At 46.4% G+C, this 22,038-nt stretch overlaps 2 protein-coding genes across 3 annotated transcripts in view; one reads left to right on the top strand and one right to left on the bottom strand.

Moving 5' to 3' along the window:
- Positions 1-9,469: 9,469 nt before the first annotated feature.
- matr3l1.1 (matrin 3-like 1.1) lies at positions 9,470-21,154 on the top strand. Its single transcript, XM_081611985.1, is given in 21 exon segments — positions 9,470-10,653; positions 10,655-10,696; positions 10,698-10,763; positions 10,871-11,758; positions 11,886-11,947; positions 12,050-12,088; positions 13,479-13,555; positions 13,628-13,659; positions 13,748-13,870; positions 13,957-14,082; positions 16,687-16,803; positions 16,898-17,022; positions 17,095-17,354; positions 17,532-17,637; positions 17,715-17,830; positions 17,900-17,997; positions 19,425-19,491; positions 19,558-20,075; positions 20,609-20,744; positions 20,839-20,960; positions 21,034-21,154. Coding segments are annotated over 21 exon segments (3,306 nt in total). The 5' UTR covers positions 9,470-10,500; the 3' UTR covers positions 21,067-21,154.
- Positions 21,140-22,038, bottom strand: part of matr3l1.2 (matrin 3-like 1.2) — a 17,300-nt gene continuing 16,401 nt past the window's right edge. For both annotated transcript variants that reach the window (XM_081611988.1, XM_081611989.1), the window contains exon 22: positions 21,140-21,306. In XM_081611988.1, coding sequence (XP_081468114.1) covers positions 21,244-21,306 — 63 coding nt within the window. In that variant the 3' untranslated portion in view covers positions 21,140-21,243. The remainder of the gene's footprint in view (positions 21,307-22,038) is intronic.

Below are 22,038 nucleotides of genomic sequence, written 5' to 3'. Positions count from 1 at the left end.
GTTACTGTGTGTTGCTGTGTGTGTGTGTGTGTTGCTGTGTGTGTGTGTGTGTGTGTGTGTGTGTTACTGTGTGTTGCTGTGTGTGTGTGTGTGTGTTGCTGTGTGTGTGTGTGTGTTGCTGTGTGTGTGTGTTACTGTGTGTTACTGTGTGTTACTGTGTGTTGCTGTGTGTGTGTGTGTGTTGCTGTGTGTGTGTGTGTGTGTTGTGTGTGTGTGTGTGTGTGTTGCTGTGTGTGTGTGTGTGTGTGTGTGTGTGTGTGTGTGTTACTGTGTGTGTGTGTGTGTGTGTGTGTGTGTGTGTGTGTTGCTGTGTGTGTGTTGCTGTGTGTGTGTGTGTGTGTTGCTGTGTGTGTGTGTGTGTGTTGCTGTGTGTGTGTTGCTGTGTGTGTGTGTGTGTGTGTGTGTGTGTGTGTGTGTGTGTGTGTGTTGCTGTGTGTGTGTGTGTGTGTGTGTTACTGTGTGTTGCTGTGTGTGTGTGTGTGTGTGTGTGTGTTGCTGTGTGTGTGTGTGTGTGTGTGTTGCTGTGTGTGTGTGTGTGTGTGTGTGTGTGTGTGTGTGTGTGTTGCTGTGTGTGTGTGTGTGTGTGTGTGTGTGTGTTGCTGTGTGTGTGTGTGTGTGTGTGTGTGTGTTGCTGTGTGTGTGTGTGTGTGTGTGTGTGTGTGTGTGTGTGTGTGTGTGTTGCTGTGTGTGTGTGTGTGTGTGTGTTGCTGTGTGTGTGTGTGTGTGTGTGTGTGTGTCCCTCTGAAACATCTGGAGGAACAATCTGCTGTAAAAACCAGCAGCCGTTTCGTTGCCACCCGATAAATAAAAGAAGCTGCAGCCTGTTTCTGCTCAAACACACGTTACATGGCTTCCTGCTCCGACACACACACACACACACACACCGACACACACACACACATGCTCCGGCACACACACCGACACACACACACACCGACACACACACACACCGACACACACACACACACGCTGAATGCCGTCGGAGCAAAGCGCCGTTTCTCTGCTCCTCATAAACACTTCAGCCTTGATCTCTGTTGGGAAATTAAGTGGTAGGAAAAACTCAGCTGGTTCTGCAGCTGAACCTTCAGAACCCGATTCTAGAAAACATGGGACTGTTTTAATCTGAATCCCAACATTAAAGCAGCCGATCCCAGGATAACAAACTGGAGTTTCCTGAAATCTGAGATCAGAACCGGGCCTGGTCCCGGTCCCTGTCCCAGTCCTGGTCCTGGTCCCGGTCCTGGTTCTGGTTCTGGTCCCGGTCCTTACGGCCCTGGGCCTTGTGGACTGGGCTGCAGGTGTCTTCCTGTCTGTCTTTGCTCCGCCCCTTTACAGGTGCTGCTGATTGGTCCAGAGTACTTGGACCCGGCTGACTGCCTTCCTGCCGCTTCATGTTTGGTTGCCAGGCGCCATTTCCTCTCCTTCTGAGTTTGTCTTTGTTTTGGCACTTCAGTACTTCCATATGCACTCATACAACACAGCCAAGCATTTGCATTACACCACTGATCCTGATACCCACAATCCATTGTTGTTTTTGTTGATAAATATTAATTTGCATACACTAACCGCAGCACGGCCCGTCGGATCGCCGGTCCTGCCTGATGTTCAGCTCTGGGTCTGTATGAATATTTCAGGCTGAAACAGGAAGTTAAAGTTTGATGAGGAGGAAATGAGGCGGAACGCTGCGACAAAACATGCATCCATTATGAAGGATCCGCCATGTTTGACTGACATCATCAGAGGAGGAAGAGCCGCCATCATCATCATGGCGTTTTCTTGGTCTGGCCCTTTAAGAGCCGCTTGGCAGGGGAAGGAGAAGGACCTCGCTGCAGCAAACAGGAAGGGCCGGGGACGGACCACCGTAGGCATAATATAGAGTAGACCCCGCATTGGCTGCTCCGGCACAGGAAATACGGCGGCCATCTTGGAGAGGTCGTCCCTCCTTCTTTGCTCAACCAAACAGCAGAAGATGCCTCAGCACTGAGGATATTGTTGTTCTGATCGATGGACTATTGATGTGAGGCTCCACAGACAACATTTCACAAGTAAGATGGACATATTATTGTGTATATATTGTGATTAGAATATTACTTTACTGTATTTATGTCCACCGGCGAGATACCAGCTAATATTAGCTACAGTGTTTGGTGTAATACGGGTTCAGCCGCTATGAAGGATAACTGAGATTCTGTAAATCTAATATAATTAATTATTCTCTATATTAGAAATGAAACAATGTAACACATATGATAAAACTTATATTATGTGTTATAACATTCACCAGCATAGTTTACACAGGTGGTAAAGACTATTATTTTCTCTCACTTTAAATATAAAGACAGACGGATTCACTGCAGCACGGATGAATCTCACATCGGATTTTGGACTCAATTCCAGCTGCTGAATCTGAAGCATGAACTCGTCGGCTGGAAAACATAGATATATATCTATAGACATACCTAACCAACTTTATTTATAAAGCAGTTTAAAAACAAAAACATACAATTTAAAACTAGATCCTGCTGTAAACTAGATCCCCACGTAAAATAGATGGTTTAAGACGAGCTTTAAAGTGGACAGTGAAGGGGCGTCTCTGACCTGCCAAGGCAAGTCGGTCCATAACTTTGGGCCCAGGACAGAGAAGCTCTGACCCTCTGAGCCTCCTGGACCTCCAGGAGCAGCTGGACCTGAGAGACCGATGGGGTCCGTAGGGGTGAAGAAGCTCAGAGGTCAGCCGGGCCAAGATTATGATTACCAACCTTTTCAATAAAGAAACGCAGAAAATGATCAGATGTCAGGAGAAGCTTCCAAACAGGCATCCTGTGGAATATGAAGCACAGAGTCAATGGTATAAATAAAACACGTGGGTTATGGCTGTTGGAGGAAATGATGTTAGCCAAATATTCCCTTTTAGCCTCTTTAAGCTGCTCTGGTAGAGGCGCCAATAGTCTTAGAATCTGAAACGTGACCTGCAGTTTATCCTTTTTCCACCTGCGTTCAACACGGCGACATTCCTGCCTTACAGCACGAGTTCTGTCACTAAACCAAGGCTCAGGTTTAATCCTTGGCTGCCTGGTTTTTAGTCCAGGATGGTTTGACAGGAAGAACAGAACCAGGACCAGAACTGTTCTGTATCAGAGTGGAGGAGGTCAGATGATCCACAGAGCTGAAGGAAAGCAGCAGAGAACTGAGTGGCAGTGGAAGGGTTAATACTCCGACAGAGTTTTAACTGCAGCAGGTGGCAAAGTGACTAATTTATACATACATATAAACATGTATCCAATATATATTATTCAGTATTAATCATTATTCCTGTTTGTATAGTTATATAAATATGTATTGATATTACTAAATAATTTATTAAATAAATGATGAACGGCTGTGTGCTTTGTAATCTGCTCATCATTCATCAATATCAGAATATTCCATCCTATTCTATTGTTATAGCCACTAAGCATATTTATGCTGAACTATGTATTAAAAACATACTTAAATAATACAATTGTTTATAAATGTAGCTTTGATAGATGATTGAATATGGTTTCCAGTAATAAAAAGCTGTTATGATCGATTAAATGCGCTGATACGTCATTGTGCTGCTAAACACGTAACGCTGAGTGGAGTGGTGGACCGCTCCAAGATGGCCGCCCGCTCCAAGATGGCCGCCCTAAATCTCGTCAGCGACAATAGGCCAGAGCGGCCATGAGGGTCTATCCTTACATTATGTTCTCCCCGCCGTCGCCACATTACCTCTAAACATTTAAATGATAATAATTTAAAATAGCACAACATAATGTTGACAACATCTACAAACAAGACATAAAACATTAAAATGGATACAGTTCTGTTTGTGACATAACCAGATTTGTTAGTTTTGAACTAAAACTGGTTACAGACTTTAAATCAACAGGAAGTGAATCTCAGATCCTCTCAACACTTTAAACTAAAGAGGTTCTTACATTTCCATCCAAAGCTGCTCTGGTTTCTGCTGCCCTGCAGGCTCTTAAAGGTGTCGGTGCAAATCCTTTTCAATACTTAAAAATATGTTTTGAAAGGTTATAAAATTGGGAAAGTAAAATAAATCAAATTTAGCCAAAATGTGACTGATGGAATCTGAAATAAAACCTTTAAGGTCTGATGACAGAGAGCCGCTAATGTTGGAGTTTACTGGTCTGAGAGCAGCAGAGGCTCCGTGGGAGGAATGAGACGATTCAAGAACATTAAAGTAAATTCATGAATTGATTAAATCTCTGCACAGTGGAGTCTTAGACAGTTTCTGATCATTTTATAACAGTTTCTAACAGTTTTGCTGATTTTATCAAGATGGCCTCTAAAATTTAACTGAGCATCCAAAATAATTCCTGAATCTTTTTCTTGTGATTCTATTCAACAGGATCCACTGATCTGAGTAATAAGGTCTGTAATGTAATGACGTTTTCTTTATTGTTCTCTAAAATAAATCTGGGAGGGCTAATAAAATGTTAGCATGAAGCTAAAACAGCCAGAATACCAAGCTAAGCGTCTTTGTGCAGACCACGCACATCCTGGACACTATAACAACATTAATACATTTTAAACAGGAATAAACCATTAAAGTGGCTGCAGTGATGATCCACAACACAGTTTATTAAAGCTAATATTAGTTTCTCTGGGATAACAATTTAGTATCTGCAAAAGAATAAAACATGTTTTAATATCCAATAAGCCACTTTAAACAACATGTAGCAAAATAAATCAGTCTGATCATAACAGTAATAATAATAATATTTCATGGTGAAACGTGATTAAACCACAGGAGAAACATTCAGGAGAGCATTTATTGTATAACACCATGAACGTGATGTGGAGCCGTGAAGCTCCGCAGGTCGTTTCGTTTCACCGCAGCCATAACAACATGTCAGTTATCAGGAATGAAACGGCTCAGATGAAAACAAGCAGCTGATGATTCAGGGACAACAAAGAAACATTTTCCTGCATCAAACGGTGAAAACACAGAAACACAGCAGAGGAAATATGATCCAATAACTAATCCATCATTTCTCCGATGTGATGAAGGAGAAGAAGAAAAGTCCTGATGATTTTAACACCATGAATGACGGAGATTCAGACGAACCTTCAGCAGGAAGTTTCACTTTAATTCACTGCAGGATTTAACGTCTCCAGTTGTTTCTACTGTAAAAATTTATTTCTACTGTAAAGAGGAAAAATACAAAGTTACATTTATTCCAACTAACGCAGGAGTGATGAAATGTTTTTACTGGATATGAATGTTTCAGCAGTTTTTCTCCTGCTGGCATTTTAAAAACTTGATTAACCTGATGAAGATGATGATGATGAAGATGATGATGAAGATGATGATGAAGATGATGAAGATGAAGATGATGATGAAGATGATGATGATGAAGATGATGATGATGATGAAGATGATGATGAAGATGAGACTGATTTCTGGTTATTTACCAGCTTACAGAATTTACAGAAAAACAGCTTTTTATTAATCATTATCAAAACAAACTGTTAGTTTTCCACCAGTTACGTTTTGCAGCGGGCTGCAGCGCCCCCTGCTGCGCGCTGCCTGTATTTACCTGATGCGTTTTTAGTTTATTTCCGACAGATCGGCTGAAAATGTCAATACAGTAAAATATTTGTTAGATGAAAAGAGTTTTGACCTAAATGTTTGGGAGTTATAGAATATTTTGTGGTGAATTTTTGAATATTGTTGTTAAAAAAGCATGAAGATAAAAATATTTACACAGAAACGAAGAAACTGGTTTAAACGGGTTATTTTATGCTCCTTTTTAAAAATATATTTGAACTAAATATAGTTTATTTCCTTTTTAATCGATGATATTTAAAGAGTTTGAGTTTCTTTCTGAAGTTGTTCATTTTACTGTCGACTTTAAAAACTTTGAATTTCCTTTGCTTACATTTTAACCAGACGGATTTTTAAAGCATTTTTAAATCTTATATTTTTATTCCAACAATAATTTCACCTCTTCCAGATTAAATGTTTTTTGTATTAAATTTAATCTGTAAAATCAGTAGATATAATTATCTTCTCCACATAATCGATTTCCGTTTTGTGCCATTTTTGCAGATGAATCTTTAAGGTCATTTTATTTATTTACAACAAAACGATTCAATAATAATAAGTACCAATAATTACATGAATTAGAGGAAATACGAACAAAATCTCAAAAGAAAAGGTTTATGATTAAATGCATCAGATTTTCTTATATAAATCACATTTTGATTTGAGGCATTTTTTCACTTCCTGACGTTTCCAATCAACACAGAACAAAGAAAACCGCGGAGCGATCACACAGCGCCACCTGCTGGCGAGGAAAGCTGCTTCATGTGTCAGAAGGCAAAGAGAAAAGATCAGCTCAGGGCGAAAAGCTTCACATTCAGCACAGACATCAGGTTTGGAAAGGATGAAACCTTTCTCCAATACCATCTGAAAGGTGTGGCAGGCTTTTTTGTGCAGGCTCATGGGGTGTGAATACATTTGCATGTTATTGGTGACGCAGCTGGAAAACCGCAGGAGCAAAATGAAACGTTTGCTTCTGTCTTTATTAAACGGATGATTCTTTTTCTACAGCAACATTTCAGCCTTTTTTAATGTTTTAAGTTTTAAATATTTTGTTATAACACTGACATGTTTAACAATAAGAAATTAATCATGTTCAACCTGTTCAGGATTGGATACATTAATAATTACATGTGTTTTTTTCACCATCTCTGAATGTTTTCCACCTGTTATGAACATTTACTTTATTAAACATTTAGAAAAATAATGACTTCTTCTTAGAAAGAGTCCATTTTACTATATAATAAGTTTTATTCTTGAAATTGTAACATCATGAAGTTATGAATCATTTATGTCTGTATTGTGAAGAAAAAACAGTTTTTTACTCATTATTACTGACAGCATTGAAAATATTGGTAATTTAAAAAACTTATATCAATATTTGCATTTATTGGTCTTTGATTCCCAACATGGCTCAGAAAAATTCACAGGATTTAAAGTTTCTGTAACAATATTTAATAAAAACATGTGGAATGGAGCATCACAGGGTGGGAATCAAAGTGTTTGGTTCTAAACTCTGACGCAGGATTGGCCCAGTCAAAGTACAGGCAGAGTGTTTGTCCTGGTTCTATTTGGGAAAACAGGTGAAATTCCTGTAGTGGATTTTCCAGGACAGGAACTCGTTGTTCCCCTCAGGAGTCAATGAGGGAAACTAGTGAAAACAGACAAATAGCATCTGATAAAACCTCAGACTGCAGCTCGATTCCATCATCTGAAATGTTTTTATTTGACTTAAAATTATTACTTTTCACCCTAATTTCCACCTTATTTGGTTCATAACAGGTGGAACTTTTCTAACTAATCTGCCTGAAGCTCTTCATGTGGTCAACATTTAGCTAGTTAACCTTCAACAGGATAACTGACCTTTAATGACTAAATATAATATTAGGTTTTTTAAATTCTGCTGAATAAACATTTTCCACAATCTTTCCTAACAGGTGGAACTTTAAGCTTTACAGGTTTTACATGTTTAAATTAATAAAAAGTACAGAGACGGTGACAGTTGAAGCTACTTTGTTTTCCATGGTTGAATTTACTTTATGTCACTTACATTAAATGGTTTTTATGGAATTTAGACGTTTTGAAGGCAGAAATGAATCATAACAGGGTGGAAAGTTACTGGGACATGAATAATATGAAGAAAATATCAAATGAGAAAATAGTTTCAACAGATTCAGTTGCATATTAAAATATTTAGTCCAGTCAATCAACTTATTGAAGAAAAACATAAATATATATATATTATAGTCTAAACGTCATGAGGAAGTCTGTCTGGGGACATGACCTGAACATGTCCGTCAACAAAAAGGTTTAAAGAACAAAATAATATTTAAAAGGCTTTTCATTTATATTGAATAATGACAAACATCTAAATGTATCATGAAAATACTTTGTTGTAAATATTTGGCACATTTTACAAAAAATAATTGTAAGCAAAACATGGGGACATGAAATGTTGCCGCAAGAAAAGAATCACCCAAAAACATTAATAAGAATAAAAATATCATTATTTTGTTTTAGAATATTAATACACCTGTGAATTGTGTTATTATTATTTAATCATTTATAGTTTTTTCCACATTACATTATTTCCTTTAAACAGATCAAACTCTGGTGTGGATGCAACCTGCCTCATCACCATGACAACACCATCCTTACAGTGAGGCACAGTGGTGGCAGCATCATGCTATGGGGTGTGTAGCAGCAGGAAGTGGCAGCAGGAAGACAGGATGGGGGAAAGACGAACACAGAGGTGCCAGAAGAACCATATAACCAAATTACCTTGAAAAAGTCAAATTCTTACTTTGTTTCTCAATGTGGACAAATAATCTGGCTCAGATTATTAAACAATTATGGGTCTTTCTCTTTTTGACCCTAAGGATCCTGCATAACAACCACAAGACATTAAAAAGTCTCCCGTTTTTTGATAATTCAGTGGTTCTTCCTGGCATCTGGCTGTGAAAGAGAAAACTCCGTGTTTGGTGCCAAAGCTCTTCTTGTAGTGATTCTCTCTTACAGCAGGTGGCAGTAATGCGCCACAGTGCGGTTTATAACGGTCCATTAACCATCAGTAGAAGAAGATGCTGTGCTAACAACGTCTCCCAGTCGGCTCGTCTGTTCTTCGGATTTTTCCGTTATTAACTAATATTTTTGTATTAAAGTGAGAGTTTTGCCAAATAGGCCGGTGTTCCATCTGAAAGTGTCTCCAGTTTATCTGAGGTGAGTTTTCCTGTCCGCTGTTAGCTAAGGAGCTAACTGCTGTGCTAGAAGCTAACTGGTTGAAAATCACAGATAAACACTAAACTTAGGATTCTGAACTGGTTCTGTTCTGGTTCTGTCTGATATCTGACAGAAATAATCATCTTAAAGCTTCTGTATTACAGCTTTAGACAGACAGCGTAAAGGCTAAACGGTTCCGGTTCGGTTGGACATATTCAAGCGAACCTGAAGAGAGAAAAATGAGAATTTGAGTTAAATCAGTTTATGGTTCTGCTCAAGTTCCCTAGAAACGGTATTTGGACCAATATTGTGCTGAATGAATGTCGGCGGTTTTCATTTAAAATTCAGAAACATTTTATATAAAAAGTAGACATTTCTATGGGATTAGATGAGGCTAATTGGTTCTGGTTCTGCTCAGCTGAAGATCCCAGTTTATCCAGCAAAATCCAATTTTAAGGAAAAAATAATTCATTTTTCAATCCTCGTAAATTTTTGCTTATTTTGTAGAAATAATTATTTTAAAATATTTTTCAGCTGAATGCTCTATTTAAATAAATAATTTCAATCTTTTTTTTTACAATTCAATGTAAACATATTTAAAAAAAAACAAACATATAAAACATTCCTTGTGGAATTTCAAATTTATGATAGTTTAAGTGATTACATTATATCAGGTTTATAAACGTAGTGGCACAGAAATGTGAATGTTTTTAAATGATTTTATTTGACAGCGTTAGGAGTTTTAGGATTAGTAACATTTGCCTCTGGTGTCCCGCAGGGAAGGAGAAACATTTATTTTAGATTCCCTTTCAATAAGTTAACAAATACTCCCTGGTCTTTACTGTCACAAATGTCCATTTAAAATGTCATATCCACATTTAAAGATCCTGAAAACGGATTGAAAATAGATTTATTCCCTGCATTTATGTCTGTTTGTGTAAAGTTGGGATGAATTTCATGAAAACCCTTCAGACCAACACACAGACATCAGAACAGATGATTTTATTACCGTGTAATAGTTCAAATCGTTTGCTTCTTACTGGAAGTCTGTTTTCATCTTAGACGGGATGGAAACGGAGGAAAACCTTTGGCCTGTTTGGCTTGTGATGCATTTCTGTCCTAAAGCTGTAAACCTTCAGATATCACAACCATCAGGAACCTTCTGGGAGACGTTCAGTTGCACCACAGGAGCTGACCAGTCAGTGAGGCAGTTTAAAGTTTCTTCATTTCTGGGTATTTTATAAAAACTCCTCAGGCTGAAAACTCTAAATGATTCTGGTTCAGCAGCAGAGCCTTCACCGTGCGGTCGGGAAAATTCAAACTTCACAACCGTCGTCATCTTGGGAGACTTTTCTGGACTTCCATATAAATACTGAAGTGTTCATGAAATGTGCCGTTCAGCCATCTTTGTTTCTGGGGACAGAAGGAAGCATTGCTGCTGTTTGACGAAGATCTTCTGCTTTAGCTCCAGCTCTTCCCTTTGTCCTTGAAAAAACACGTCCAGCTGTCTCTGGGGACAGGAGTGTCCCACTGAAGACGGGCTTGTTGTCTTACGTGGAGGTTCTGGATTGGTAAACGGACCGAACACCAGAGTCGCCGGTTCGGTGGGCAGCGTGGGAAGTGCTTTGCCTCGGGACGCATTGACAAGTGACAGGAAGCTGGAATCGAACCCACAACTTTCTGATTACAAGATGGCTACCCACTGGAGCCACAGAACCCGGACGATCAGAACCCAAACTGGTTCTGGAGGTAAGAGTGACTTTGGGTCGTCAGGCTGCGGAGAACCGGACCGAAGCTTGGTTGGTCCTCTCATGCTTCATCAGATCTTGGCCACGCTTTGCCTCCCTCCCTTCCCAGAATGCACCTGTGATGGGTGGAGCTTCCTGCTGTCAGCGTTCAGGTTTTCCTTCCTGTGTTTCAGGAGGAGCAGGAAGTGTTTTGGTTCTGTCTGCAGGTAAAGGTAGAGGGCCCGTCTGGACCGCCCCCCTGTGTTGTCTCCCTCAGCTCGCTCGCCCCCAGCTTCACTCTCTCTCTCTGTCTCCTGACCTGGTCTCTCCACAGGCGTCCGCCATGTTCCCGTTCCGTCAGCCGTCTGACTCGGACCTGCGGCCCGACCCTCGGCGCTACGGCTCTGGAGCGGAGCGGGACTTTTTCCGCCCCACGCAGGAGTCTTTGTTGCCGGGCCCCGCCCCCCAGGACGGCGTCCTGAGCCTGCTGAGCAGCTGCGGCCTGGAGCCGGAGGACCTGTCGGTGCTGGCCAAGCTTCCTGAGGACATCCTGACCGTCGAGTCTCTTCCTCAGATCCTCAAGCAGATCAAAGGCCAGAAGGCTCCGCCCCCCGGCGGCCCCCCCCGGCAGGAGGAGCCGTTCCACCTGGGGACCACCAAGCCTTTACCTGCCAGGCCCCCCTCTCCGCCGCCCCCCTCCTCCTCATACAAGGCCTTTAGCCCCGCCCCCAGAGACTGGGAGCAGCTCCGCCGCCAGCCGGTCCAGTACCCGCTGCACCTGCTCTCCTCCTTGCCCCGGCCGGACCGCTGGCCGGGCCAGCGGGCCTCCGGGTCGGGCAGGTCCCCCCCGCCACCGTCCTCTAAATCCACCAGGCGGGCCGTGGACCAGGACCTCAGGCCACGCCCCCCCGTCTACGGTAAGGACGGTTCCTCTTTCGGTGGGTCAGCGGGCAGAACCCGTCCTTCCCGTTTCTCCGGATCAGGCAATTTCAGGACGGCTCCTCCTCTTGATGAGCGCCGCCGCGACTCCAGGCCGTCCTTCAGCAGCCACGTCCCGGACCGGGCCCGCCACCCGGCACCGACCCGGGCCCTGAACCGGGCCCGTGACACGGCCTCCGGCGCCATGCCCTCTAAGAAACAAGCTCTGGACTTCCACGGAACGTCGCCGCCGGCGTTCCCGTACTCGTGCTCGCTGTGTGACATCGCCGTTCTGTCAGAGAAGGTAAGTTCACCTGTCTTCCTGCAGGCCGGGACAGCAGGTGAGTGGGGTGGCGGGGTCACTGGAGGGTCATGGGAAGAGACGGGGCAACTGAGATGGCCGGTGACCTCACTTCCTGTTTGTGTTTCAGGTTTGGATTCAGCACGTCAACACGACTGGACACGCAGATGGGCAGCTCAACCTGCTGCAGCGGTGAGGAACACACACCTGGTCTCACACACACCTGGTCTCACACACCTGGTCTCACACACACCTGGTTGGTCTCCCTCTGAAGCTGTCCCTTTGTCTCTGCAGGTTTCCACGCTGGGACTGTCACCTGGAAAGCGCTGGAAGGTCAGTGACTTTCATTACATATATCAGATCCAGATCCATTCTTCTGATCCAGTCCTGAGTTTCCTTCCCAGGGATTCAGTATCTGTTAGTTGGGCTTCTGGGGGTCAGAACAGAACCATGAACATCGATCACCTGGGGTCGGGTCGGGGGCAGCAGCCCTGGTAGGGAGGCCCAGACTTCTCCCTCCAGGGCGAGACACTGACCCCCTGCTGGTGCTGGTCAGAGGCCCCAGGAGGCGCATGGCAGCTTTGCCTGTCAGACTGATCCAGGGCAGATATGGCTACTGTACAGTAGCTTGCCAACATCAGCATGTGAATGACTGAATAGGTTGTGAATCATTTTGGGCTACTCTGGCCTTGATGAGGCTCTATAGGAGTACAAGCCATCCAGCATTTAACCGGCCAGGATGACCGAGCTTCTCTCTCTAAGGGAGAGCCCAGCCACCCTGTGGAGGAGGAAACCCATTTTGGCCGCTTGTACCCGGGATCTGGTCGGTCATGACCCAAAGCTCATGACCATAGATGAGGGTGGGAACGTAGATCGACCGGTAAATCGAGAGCTTCGCTTTTTGGCTCAGCTCTCTCTTCACCACGACGGACCGGTACAGCGCCCGCTTCACGGCAGACGCTGCCCCAATCCGCCTGTCCATCTCCCTTCTTCCCTCATTCGTGAACAAGATCCCCAGATACTTAAACTCCTCCACTTGAGGCAGGACGACCCCCCTGACCCGGAGAAGGCACTCTACCCTTTTCCGGCTCAAGACCATGGCCTCGGATTTGGAGACACTGAGCCTCATCCCGGCTGCGAACCGCTCCAGTGAGAGCTGCAGATCACGTTCCGATGAAGCCAACAGGACCACATCATCCGCAAAAAGCAGAGATGAGATCCTAAGGCCACCAAAACGGATCAACACCTCGGCTGGTCAGAGATTCTGTCCATGAAGGTAATGAACAGAATCGGTGACAAAGGGCAGCCTTGGCAGAGTCCAACTCTCACCGGAAACGAGCCCAACTTACTGCCGTACTGAGCGCCGACGCCGCTAGTGGCGACGGTAGTAGGAGTTTGTCCCGCAGTTGGTGCAGGGTTGATGGTTGATCTGTCCTCTTCTGTTGTGTCCTTGGGCAAGACACTTCACTCAGCTTGCCTGCTGGTTGCTGCTGGTTGTGGTCAGAGCGTCCAGCAGGTGGCGCTGGCGCTTGGCAGCCTGGGTACGGTCAGTGTGAAGAGCTTTGGAGTCCTCTGTATTTGATAAACACTTGCAGAGGGTCCACCACCCAGGGTCAGAGGTCAGATTATCTGGATGCATCACAGTGTGATCAGTGTGGGCCTGAAGCTGTACCGGGTCAGGTCGCATCAGAACCTGTTAACTTGATGATTTCTGTTGCCAAAGGGACGAGAACCAATCAAACCAAAGGAAAGATGGAGCAAATCCCGCCCCGCCGCCCCCCAGACCCAATCAGAACCGAGGTAAGTCCTCCCAGCGGAGATGACTCTGGTTCTGGTCCGTGATGAAGGTTCTGACGGGTCGATTGTGTTCAGCAGATCCACAGACGCCCAAGAAGCAGCAGAAGGTGAGAAGGTTCTGCTCGGGTCATCAGGAGGCTGCAGCTGGGCCTCACTGTGTGTGTGTGTGTGTGTGTGTGTGTGTGTGTGTGTCAGGCGTCGGATAAAGGGAAGGTGGTGTGTGCCAAGTTCCCTCCTCAGGCTGAGGACGAGGCGTCTCTGAGGAAACTCATCGAGCCGTTTGGAAAGGTCGGAAAAATCCTCATGTTTCCGTCTCTGGTGAGTCTTCATCTCTCTCTCTCTCTCTCTCTCTCTCTCTCTCATCCCAGCCCCGGTGGGGGCCTAACGACCGCTGTGCCCCTCAGGCCTTCGTGGAAATGGGCTCCTCCGATCAGGCCAAGGACCTGGTGAAGTTCTACAGCAGTTCTGACCCAGAAGCCAGGAAGGTGAAAGTGGAGTTCAACATCTCCAACGCCTTCAGCTTCCTACAGGTACAACACCTGAGAACACACACCTGGAGCGACCGACCGGGTTCTGACCCAGAGTTAAACAGAACCGTGCTGGAGGCTGTGAAGAACTGAATCAGAACCAAACTTAACAGATTCATCTTGGTTTCCATGCAAACGGATCTGGGATCTTATTATTGTGTAAATGCTAATGTTAGCATTAGCAACAATTAGCATGCCATCTAAATTGGATGTTAAAGCTAAAACTTAATGGAGTGAATGGAGGAAGTTAATGATGGTCAACATGCTACTGATAGTGTTAGCTCATTTTAGCTGTAGCAAGACTGTTTGCGTAATGAGTGTGTTGCCAGGGTTTCCCCCAGTGTATTATAAGCCTGGCGGCCCGCCATGCTTCACTAGCCCCGCCACCAGGCTAAGCGTTGCTTGTTTACGTTTCTCGGGGGGTGAAAAAAATTTATATATATATTTTTTTAAAGTCGGTCTGTAAAGAAGCGTCTCTTTATCTCTTAGCAGTTCACTAGCTGAGCAGATTTATTCCTAAAGGATAGGTTTATAATAGTTTATGCATTTAAAGCCGGCAGCAGACCAATCACAGCTGGAGCCTCTGTGCTTTGCCTCGAACGCTGCCGCCTCCTTTCACTCAAACTGGACACAGGCTGACCTGTATGGATATTTACATAAACCTACTGTGAGGAATTATGATCTTTTGGAGAACTCTATGTAAGAGTCTAAAACCCGCCGCGTTAGCTCTGGTTGCAGCTCAAAGTGAACCGCAGGAATAACTTGTAGGGAATTCAGAGGTGCGTTGTGGTGAGAATGATTTATCTTTGTGAACGAACAATTATACCAAACCAACTTTATTTATAAAACCCTTTACAAACAACCACAGCTGATACAAAGTGCTGTACATTAAAACACAACATAACAATAAGAAACAACTTTTACAGTTTAAAAACAAAAACATACAATTTAAAACTAGATCCTGCTGTAAACTAGATCCCCACGTAAAATAGATGGTTTAAGACGAGCTTTAAAGTGGACAGTGAAGGGGCGTCTCTGACCTGCCAAGGCAAGTCGGTCCATAACTTTGGGCCCAGGACAGAGAAGCTCTGACCCTCTGAGCCTCCTGGACCTCTGGACCTCCAGGAGCAGCTGGACCTGAGAGACTGATGGGGCCCGTAGGGGTGAAGAAGCTCAGAGGTCAGCCGGGCCAAGATTATGTAGTGATTTAAAAACAAACATAAGAATTTTAAAATGAATCCTAAAATATACAGGCAGCCAGTGAAGTGAGGCCAGGTCAGGGGTCAGGGGTCACATGCTCCCTCTTTCCAGTTCCTGTTCAAAGTGGTGCAGCAGCATCTGAACCAGCTGCAGCGACTGACTGACTCCCAGATGAAGGGAGTCACATTAATCCAACCGAGTGGAAATAAAAGCCTGGATCATGTTTCAACATGGAAAGAAAAGATTTCACTGACGCCCATCGCCTTAAAGGATAAAAGCTGGACTTAACCACGGCTCTGATCTGGCTGTCCAGTTTAAAATCACCTTAAAACCAAGATCTGTAATAACAGATCAGTCATCAGCATAACAATGAAATGAGATCCATTGTTTCCTGAGGATGGAACCCAGAGGCAGTAAATACAGAGAGAAAAGCAGAGGGCCCAGAACTGAGCCCTGCGGGACACCATAAGGCATTGAAGCAGCAGGTGATTCAGAGTCACTAATATTCACTGAAATGGTTCTCTCCTCCAGGTAAAACCTGAACCATCTAAGAACAGTGCCATCAATACCTACAACGTGATGAAATTATTAAAATGTGGTGGTCTACAGTATCAAAGGCAGCAGTTTGGTCACGTAGGATCAGAACAACATGGTGACCAGAATCATGTTGTCGTTTACCGGGGGCCGGTAAACGACAGCGCAGAAAACTGGGTTTTCTGTCTCATCTCAAATAAACTAAACTCTGAAGCCCTGATGGAGCCGCTGACAGAATGTGGATTAAACAGAAGAGCAAATCTGTTGTTTTTAGGCTAGTTGTGGGTTTAATAGCATTTCACTGGACATGTTTTCCCGTAGCACATAATTCCACAATAATACTTTTACATTTCCTGTCAACTTAACATCTTTTAATACAAAAACACGGTGGACCGCTGGGCTCAGCAAGTTTTCTGGGGGAAACCCTGGGTTGATGCTCATCTACATCATCATCCTAACATAATAGCTAAACATTAGCATTTAAGCTAATTTTAGCCTAGCTGGAGTAAGTCAGTGACGGGTAACATTGCTACATTTGAGCTCATTTTAACCTTAAAGCTAAAATGAACACATTTGATGGCTTTGGCTAATGTTAATAAGCACACTACTGCTAGCCTACATGCTATCATTAGTGCTTTGGCTAGCTTTAGCTCCTTAGCTTATTGTAGCATAAACACTGCTGCTAGCACGCTAGAAGGAGCAACTTTATTAAACCTGGTAGTTGGCGACCCATGACCTTTAGCATGTTAGCTGAAGGTTAGGTGGCTCAGAGTTCCTGGGTTCTGGAACCAGAACCTCCTGGTGGACTGGGAGGAGCCGTAGAGGTCTGAGCGGTTTGGGCCAGCTGGTTCTGATGGTTCTGTGTCTCCTCAGAGTTCCCAGGTGGTGAGCTTCACTCCGGCGCCGAGCGGCGAGGACGGCCGGTCCGATCTGCTCAGCATCGCCAAGCGCTTCGGGGAGCCGCTCTACACGCTCTTCCTGCCCTCCAAGGTGAGTTCTGGCCCACCGGGTCTGGGTTCTGAAGAGCGTTTCCGTCCAGACCGGCGGCAGGGCTCGGTTCCGACGGGTTCTGGTTCTGATCCAGGCCTTCGTGGAGATGAAGCTGTCGGCTGAGGCCCAGAAGCTGGTGGACTACTACTCGGCCAGCGCGCTGCGGATCAACGGCGCCACCATCCAGGTGGCCTTCTCCTCCGAGTACCGGACCCTGCTGTGAGTAGAACCCGCCCACGGCCGGTTCTGGTACCGGCTCGCCCTCGCCAACCGTCTGGTTCTGCTCCACAGTCGGGTTCCGTCGGCCCAGAAGTACGAAGACGAGTCGGCCAAGACCAAGGAGCCCAACAGAACCCGACGGGCCAGGACCCGGTCCAGGTCCAGAGACCGGTCCGGGGGAGGGCGGCGGAGACGGAGCGGTTCTGGAGACAGGAAGAGACCAGAGACCAGAACCAGAACCCGGTCCAGGTCCAGAGAACGGCACGAAACCAGTTTCCCCGGGCAGAACCAGAACCAGATGGAGGGGAAGCCCAAAGAACCACAGAACTCAGGTAAGCAACCAGAACCAGTAACGCCTGGGCCTTCATCCTGGTTACCATAGCAACCATCAGAGCGGGCCAAACATCCCATAACGGAGGACAGAACCTCTCCTTCAGGATCAGGTTCTGACCGGTTCTGGTCCTCCGGTCCGGTCCAGTCGGAGCGTCATGCTGCGACTCTCTGCCCAGAGTCCAGATCAGCTGCTGAACCTCAGAGGGATGAAGGTGGTGATGATGATGATGAAGTCCATCCAGCGGCTGAGGAAGAGGAGGACCAGCTGGGGGATGAAGATCAGTGAGTCGGGTCCGATCGGCAGCAGAACTCTGCCGGACCGCCGAGCGTCTCCTGACCCAAAGTTCTGCCGTTTCCAGGTCTGACAGCGACATCGAGGGCATGGAGGTCATCGCCGAGGACGGACAGAACCTGGACGAGGACGAGGAGGACGAGGACGACGACGAAGAGCAGAAACCAGAACCACCTGGAGCAGGTCGGACCTGGACCTCTAAAGGGAAAGTTCTCTGGAGGGAAAAACTGAGATCAGGAAATGATTTTCCAGATGGAGGAGAGCTGGAGAAGACCGGAGCTGAGGAAGAGGAGGAGATGATGAAGGAGGAGGAAGAGGAGCAGCAGAAACCTGCAACTGAGGAAGAGGAGGTAAAACACCTGCTGGTTCTGGTTCTGTTGGGCCAGAATCACATGTGGGGTTCCCCAAGGCTCAATCCAGGGATACCTCCTGTTCAACAGATGAGTTACCATGGCAACACAGTTGAGCTCTACATCACCAGGTGACACCTAGAGCTGTAGACCTAGAGCTGTGGATCTAGAGCTGTAGACCTAGAGCTGTAGACCTAGAGCTGTGGACCTAGAGCTGTGGATCTAGAGCTGTAGACCTAGAGCTGTAGACCTAGAGCTGTGGATCTAGAGCTGTAGACCTAGAGCTGTGGATCTAGAGCTGTAGACCTAGAGCTGTACATCTAGAGCTGTAGACCTAGAGCTGTGCATCTAGAGCTGTGGATCTAGAGCTGTGGATCTAGAGCTGTAGACCTAGAGCTGTGGATCTAGAGCTGTAGACCTAGAGCTGTGGATCTAGAGCTGTAGACCTAGAGCTGTAGACCTAGAGCTGTGGATCTAGAGCTGTAGACCTAGAGCTGTAGACCTAGAGCTGTGGATCTAGAGCTGTAGACCTAGAGCTGTAGACCTAGAGCTGTGGATCTAGAGCTGTAGACCTAGAGCTGTACATCTAGAGCTGTAGACCTAGAGCTGTGGATCTAGAGCTGTAGACCTAGAGCTGTGGATCTAGAGCTGTAGACCTAGAGCTGTGGATCTAGAGCTGTAGACCTAGAGCTGTGGACCTAGAGCTGTAGACCTAGAGCTGTAGACCTAGAGCTGTGGATCTAGAGCTGTAGACCTAGAGCTGTGGATCTAGAGCTGTAGACCTAGAGCTGTGGATCTAGAGCTGTAGACCTAGAGCTGTGGATCTAGAGCTGTAGACCTAGAGCTGTGGACCTAGAGCTGTACATCTAGAGCTGTAGACCTAGAGCTGTGGACTAGAGCTGTAGACCTAGAGCTGTGGATCTAGAGCTGTAGACCTAGAGCTGTAGACCTAGAGCTGTACATCTAGAGCTGTAGACCTAGAGCTGTACATCTAGAGCTGTAGACCTAGAGCTGTGGATCTAGAGCTGTGGATCTAGAGCTGTGGATCTAGAGCTGTACATCTAGAGCTGTAGACCTAGAGCTGTGGATCTAGAGCTGTGGATCTAGAGCTGTGGATCTAGAGCTGTACATCTAGAGCTGTACATCTAGAGCTGTCACCCAGCTTCAGTTCAGTTCCAGCTGTAAACCAGAGGATGACCTCTGACCTCTGACCCTCCACATTTTGCCTTCTCATGTCTCCGATCAGAAACTCATCCAGGTGTTTCTCTAGTGGCACCGATTACTGATCAATAACTGATCAATAACTGGAACGTTGATTCCAGCGTCTCTCTGATGTTTTCATGTTGGAACTGAATCGTTGCTGAACTCGACCCGTTCAGCCGGTTCTGGTTCCGACCCAGCGTGACGTTGTCCTCCTTCCCAAACAGGAAGTAGAATTCCCGGAGGATCTGGAAAGCTGCATCACTCTGGATGAGGTGAAGACGGACGATGAAGGTAAGCAGAACCTTCAGGACGACCCGGTTCTGTTCGGGTTCCTGACGATGTTCTGGTCCGTTCCAGATGAAGCTCCGCCTGCTGACGAGGAGGACGGGAAGACGGGTTCTACAGAACCCGGTCCGGAGCCGACTGGACCGACTCCAGACGCTGAAGGTTCTGGTTCCGACTCCAGAACCCAGGAGGAACCAGAACCGACGAGGTCCACTGAGACTCTGGAGCCAGAACCAGACAGAACCGAACCGGAGAGCCAGACGCGATTCCAGAAGGTTCTGGAAACCCAGCGGGCCAAGACGCCTCGGATGAAGACCCGGTCCAGGAAGTCATCTGGAGACGACGGTACCAGAACCGGTTCCGACGAGGAACTCGATCAAACAAAGACCGCCTCCAGAACCGCTCCAGAACCCGGTCCTGAAAAACGGAAAGCAACTCCTGAGAACAACGGCGTTCCTCTGAAGACGCTCAGGACGGAGACCGGACCAGAACCGGGTCAGAACCAGGAGGAACCAGAGGCTGACGAAGAGAAAAAGCAGCAAATAAAGACAGACGAGCAGAACCCAGCAGAACCAGAACCACTTGAACAGGTAGGACCGCCGAGCAGGTCCGGTCTCTGACCCGTCCTCAGGGTTCTGTTCGGGTCCTTCTGGATCCAGTTTCTGGTCGAAACCGGACCTGCGGTTCCTGACCCGGGTCGGGTCCTGAAGCCAAGCTGTGCTGCTCTGATGACCCAGTCTGGACCGGACCGGACCGGGTCATCAGAGCCGAGGAAACCTAACCGGGTCGATGTTCTGCTTGGAGCAGAACCGGATCAGTTTGGAGATTCGTTCATTTCACTTTGCTCACGTCACATGATGGACAGGAAGTCCTGCTGGCGAGGACAGGAAGTCCCGCCGGCGAGGACAGGAAGTCCCGCTGGCGAGGACAGGAAGTCCCGCAGTTCATTAGTTACTGAACTGATTTGAATCCTTATTTAATGGAAACGCAGCTGGTGAGGAAAACTACGACAGGAAGTGACACGTTTAGATGTTTCACTCAATGCGGTCAAATTGTTCAGATCAATATTCTAGTGCTGCTGATTATTAGAACGTTGGACCAATCAGTGATCGCCTGTTTCCAGGAGTCTGCAGCGCCGCCAGCAGAGGGCGCCACGGAGCCGCCAGCAGCGCCGCCAGCAGAGGGCGCCACGGAGCCGCCAGCAGAGGGCGCCACGGAGCCGCCAGCAGAGGGCGCCACGGAGCCGCAGAAACCTGTCGGTAAGTGAACAGATTCCTCCACCTCCAGTCATTTGGGTCGCCCCGATCAGAACCCTGAGGCCGCGGTGCGTTCACTGACCCCTCGGTGTTTCAGGAGCAGAGTTCGTTCGTCCCGTCGTCGGTTACTTCTGCAACCTGTGTCAGCTGATCTTCATCGATGAAGACGAAGCCAAGCTGCAGCACTGCGCCACGCCGGCCCACTACAGGAAATACCAGGTCGCCATGGAAACCAGCAGCGCAACTAGCGGTTCCGTTTGCAGCACGCTAACATGTCCTCTGTTTGTTGCAGGAGAAAACTGGCAAAGATCCGTGGACGAGCTGAATTACGGGTCAGAACCGGGTCAGAACCGCTCGCTTCCTGCTGCTGTAAATGTTAAAGTTTGAAATAAAGCACGTTTGATTCTGAGGAACCAATTTATTGTGTAAAATGTTCTGGCGGGTCGGGTCGGCAAACATCTAAAACAAAAACAAAAAACATGAAACTCTTCTTCAGGTGTTTTCAGGCCACCGTCTTCTTCAGCTTCTTCTTCTGTGCTTTGGCCCGTTCCTTCTCCAGGTGTTTCTGGGTGAACAGAGAAACGACCGCAGGTCACGTTCACAGAACCACCCTGACCCGGTTCTGGTAGCACGGGACCAGAACCGGGAGGAGCCACAGGTTCAGACAAAAGCATGAACTATTCTGAGCTGATGAAACAGGAAGTGGCCCTTCAGAATAAGACAATTTTTAATGTTTCCTTTTAACAGACAGAGTCCGGACTAGTGAAGGATTCTGGGTAATGAAGGCAGCGACCAGGAAGCCGATTTGGGAAACTTTTCCCAACAGGCGAGTTTCTAAAACAGTGAAGTTTATTGAGCCACTTTAGATGAATAAACTTATGAAACGTGACGTTAGCTTTGGTGGCTAAACTTTTCATTTCTTCTGCTTTGTTGTAAAATGCTGAAGTTTAGTGCAGAGGCCTTGGAGTTCGTCACCGGATTTATGTACGGAACCACATTCATGCCAAACCAACCCGGTGAACGCTAATGCAGAGCCTCAATCTGATGGGATCCATAATCCAACCAGGATTAAAGTTTAAATGTCAGCAGATTTAGAACATCACAGGTCAGATTTCAGTTTGTATGCGTGACGCTCTGGGACGCCGCATTTCATCTGGAGGTTGGAAAACTGAAGAGGAGAAACATCTTCATCAGAAACGAGTCGAGTTCTACATGCAGGAAGGTGCAAATCCATCAATGAGCAAGAAAATTCATGATGTGTCCAGAGGGTGGCGCTATGAACACCGTTAGATCACAA

The sequence above is a fragment of the Poecilia reticulata genome, chromosome 10 (assembly GCF_904066995.2).
Source record: "Poecilia reticulata chromosome 10, P_reticulata-male-v2, whole genome shotgun sequence".
NCBI classification, from domain to species: Eukaryota; Metazoa; Chordata; class Actinopteri; order Cyprinodontiformes; family Poeciliidae; genus Poecilia; species Poecilia reticulata.
This window is presented reverse-complemented; position numbering and strand designations above follow the sequence as displayed.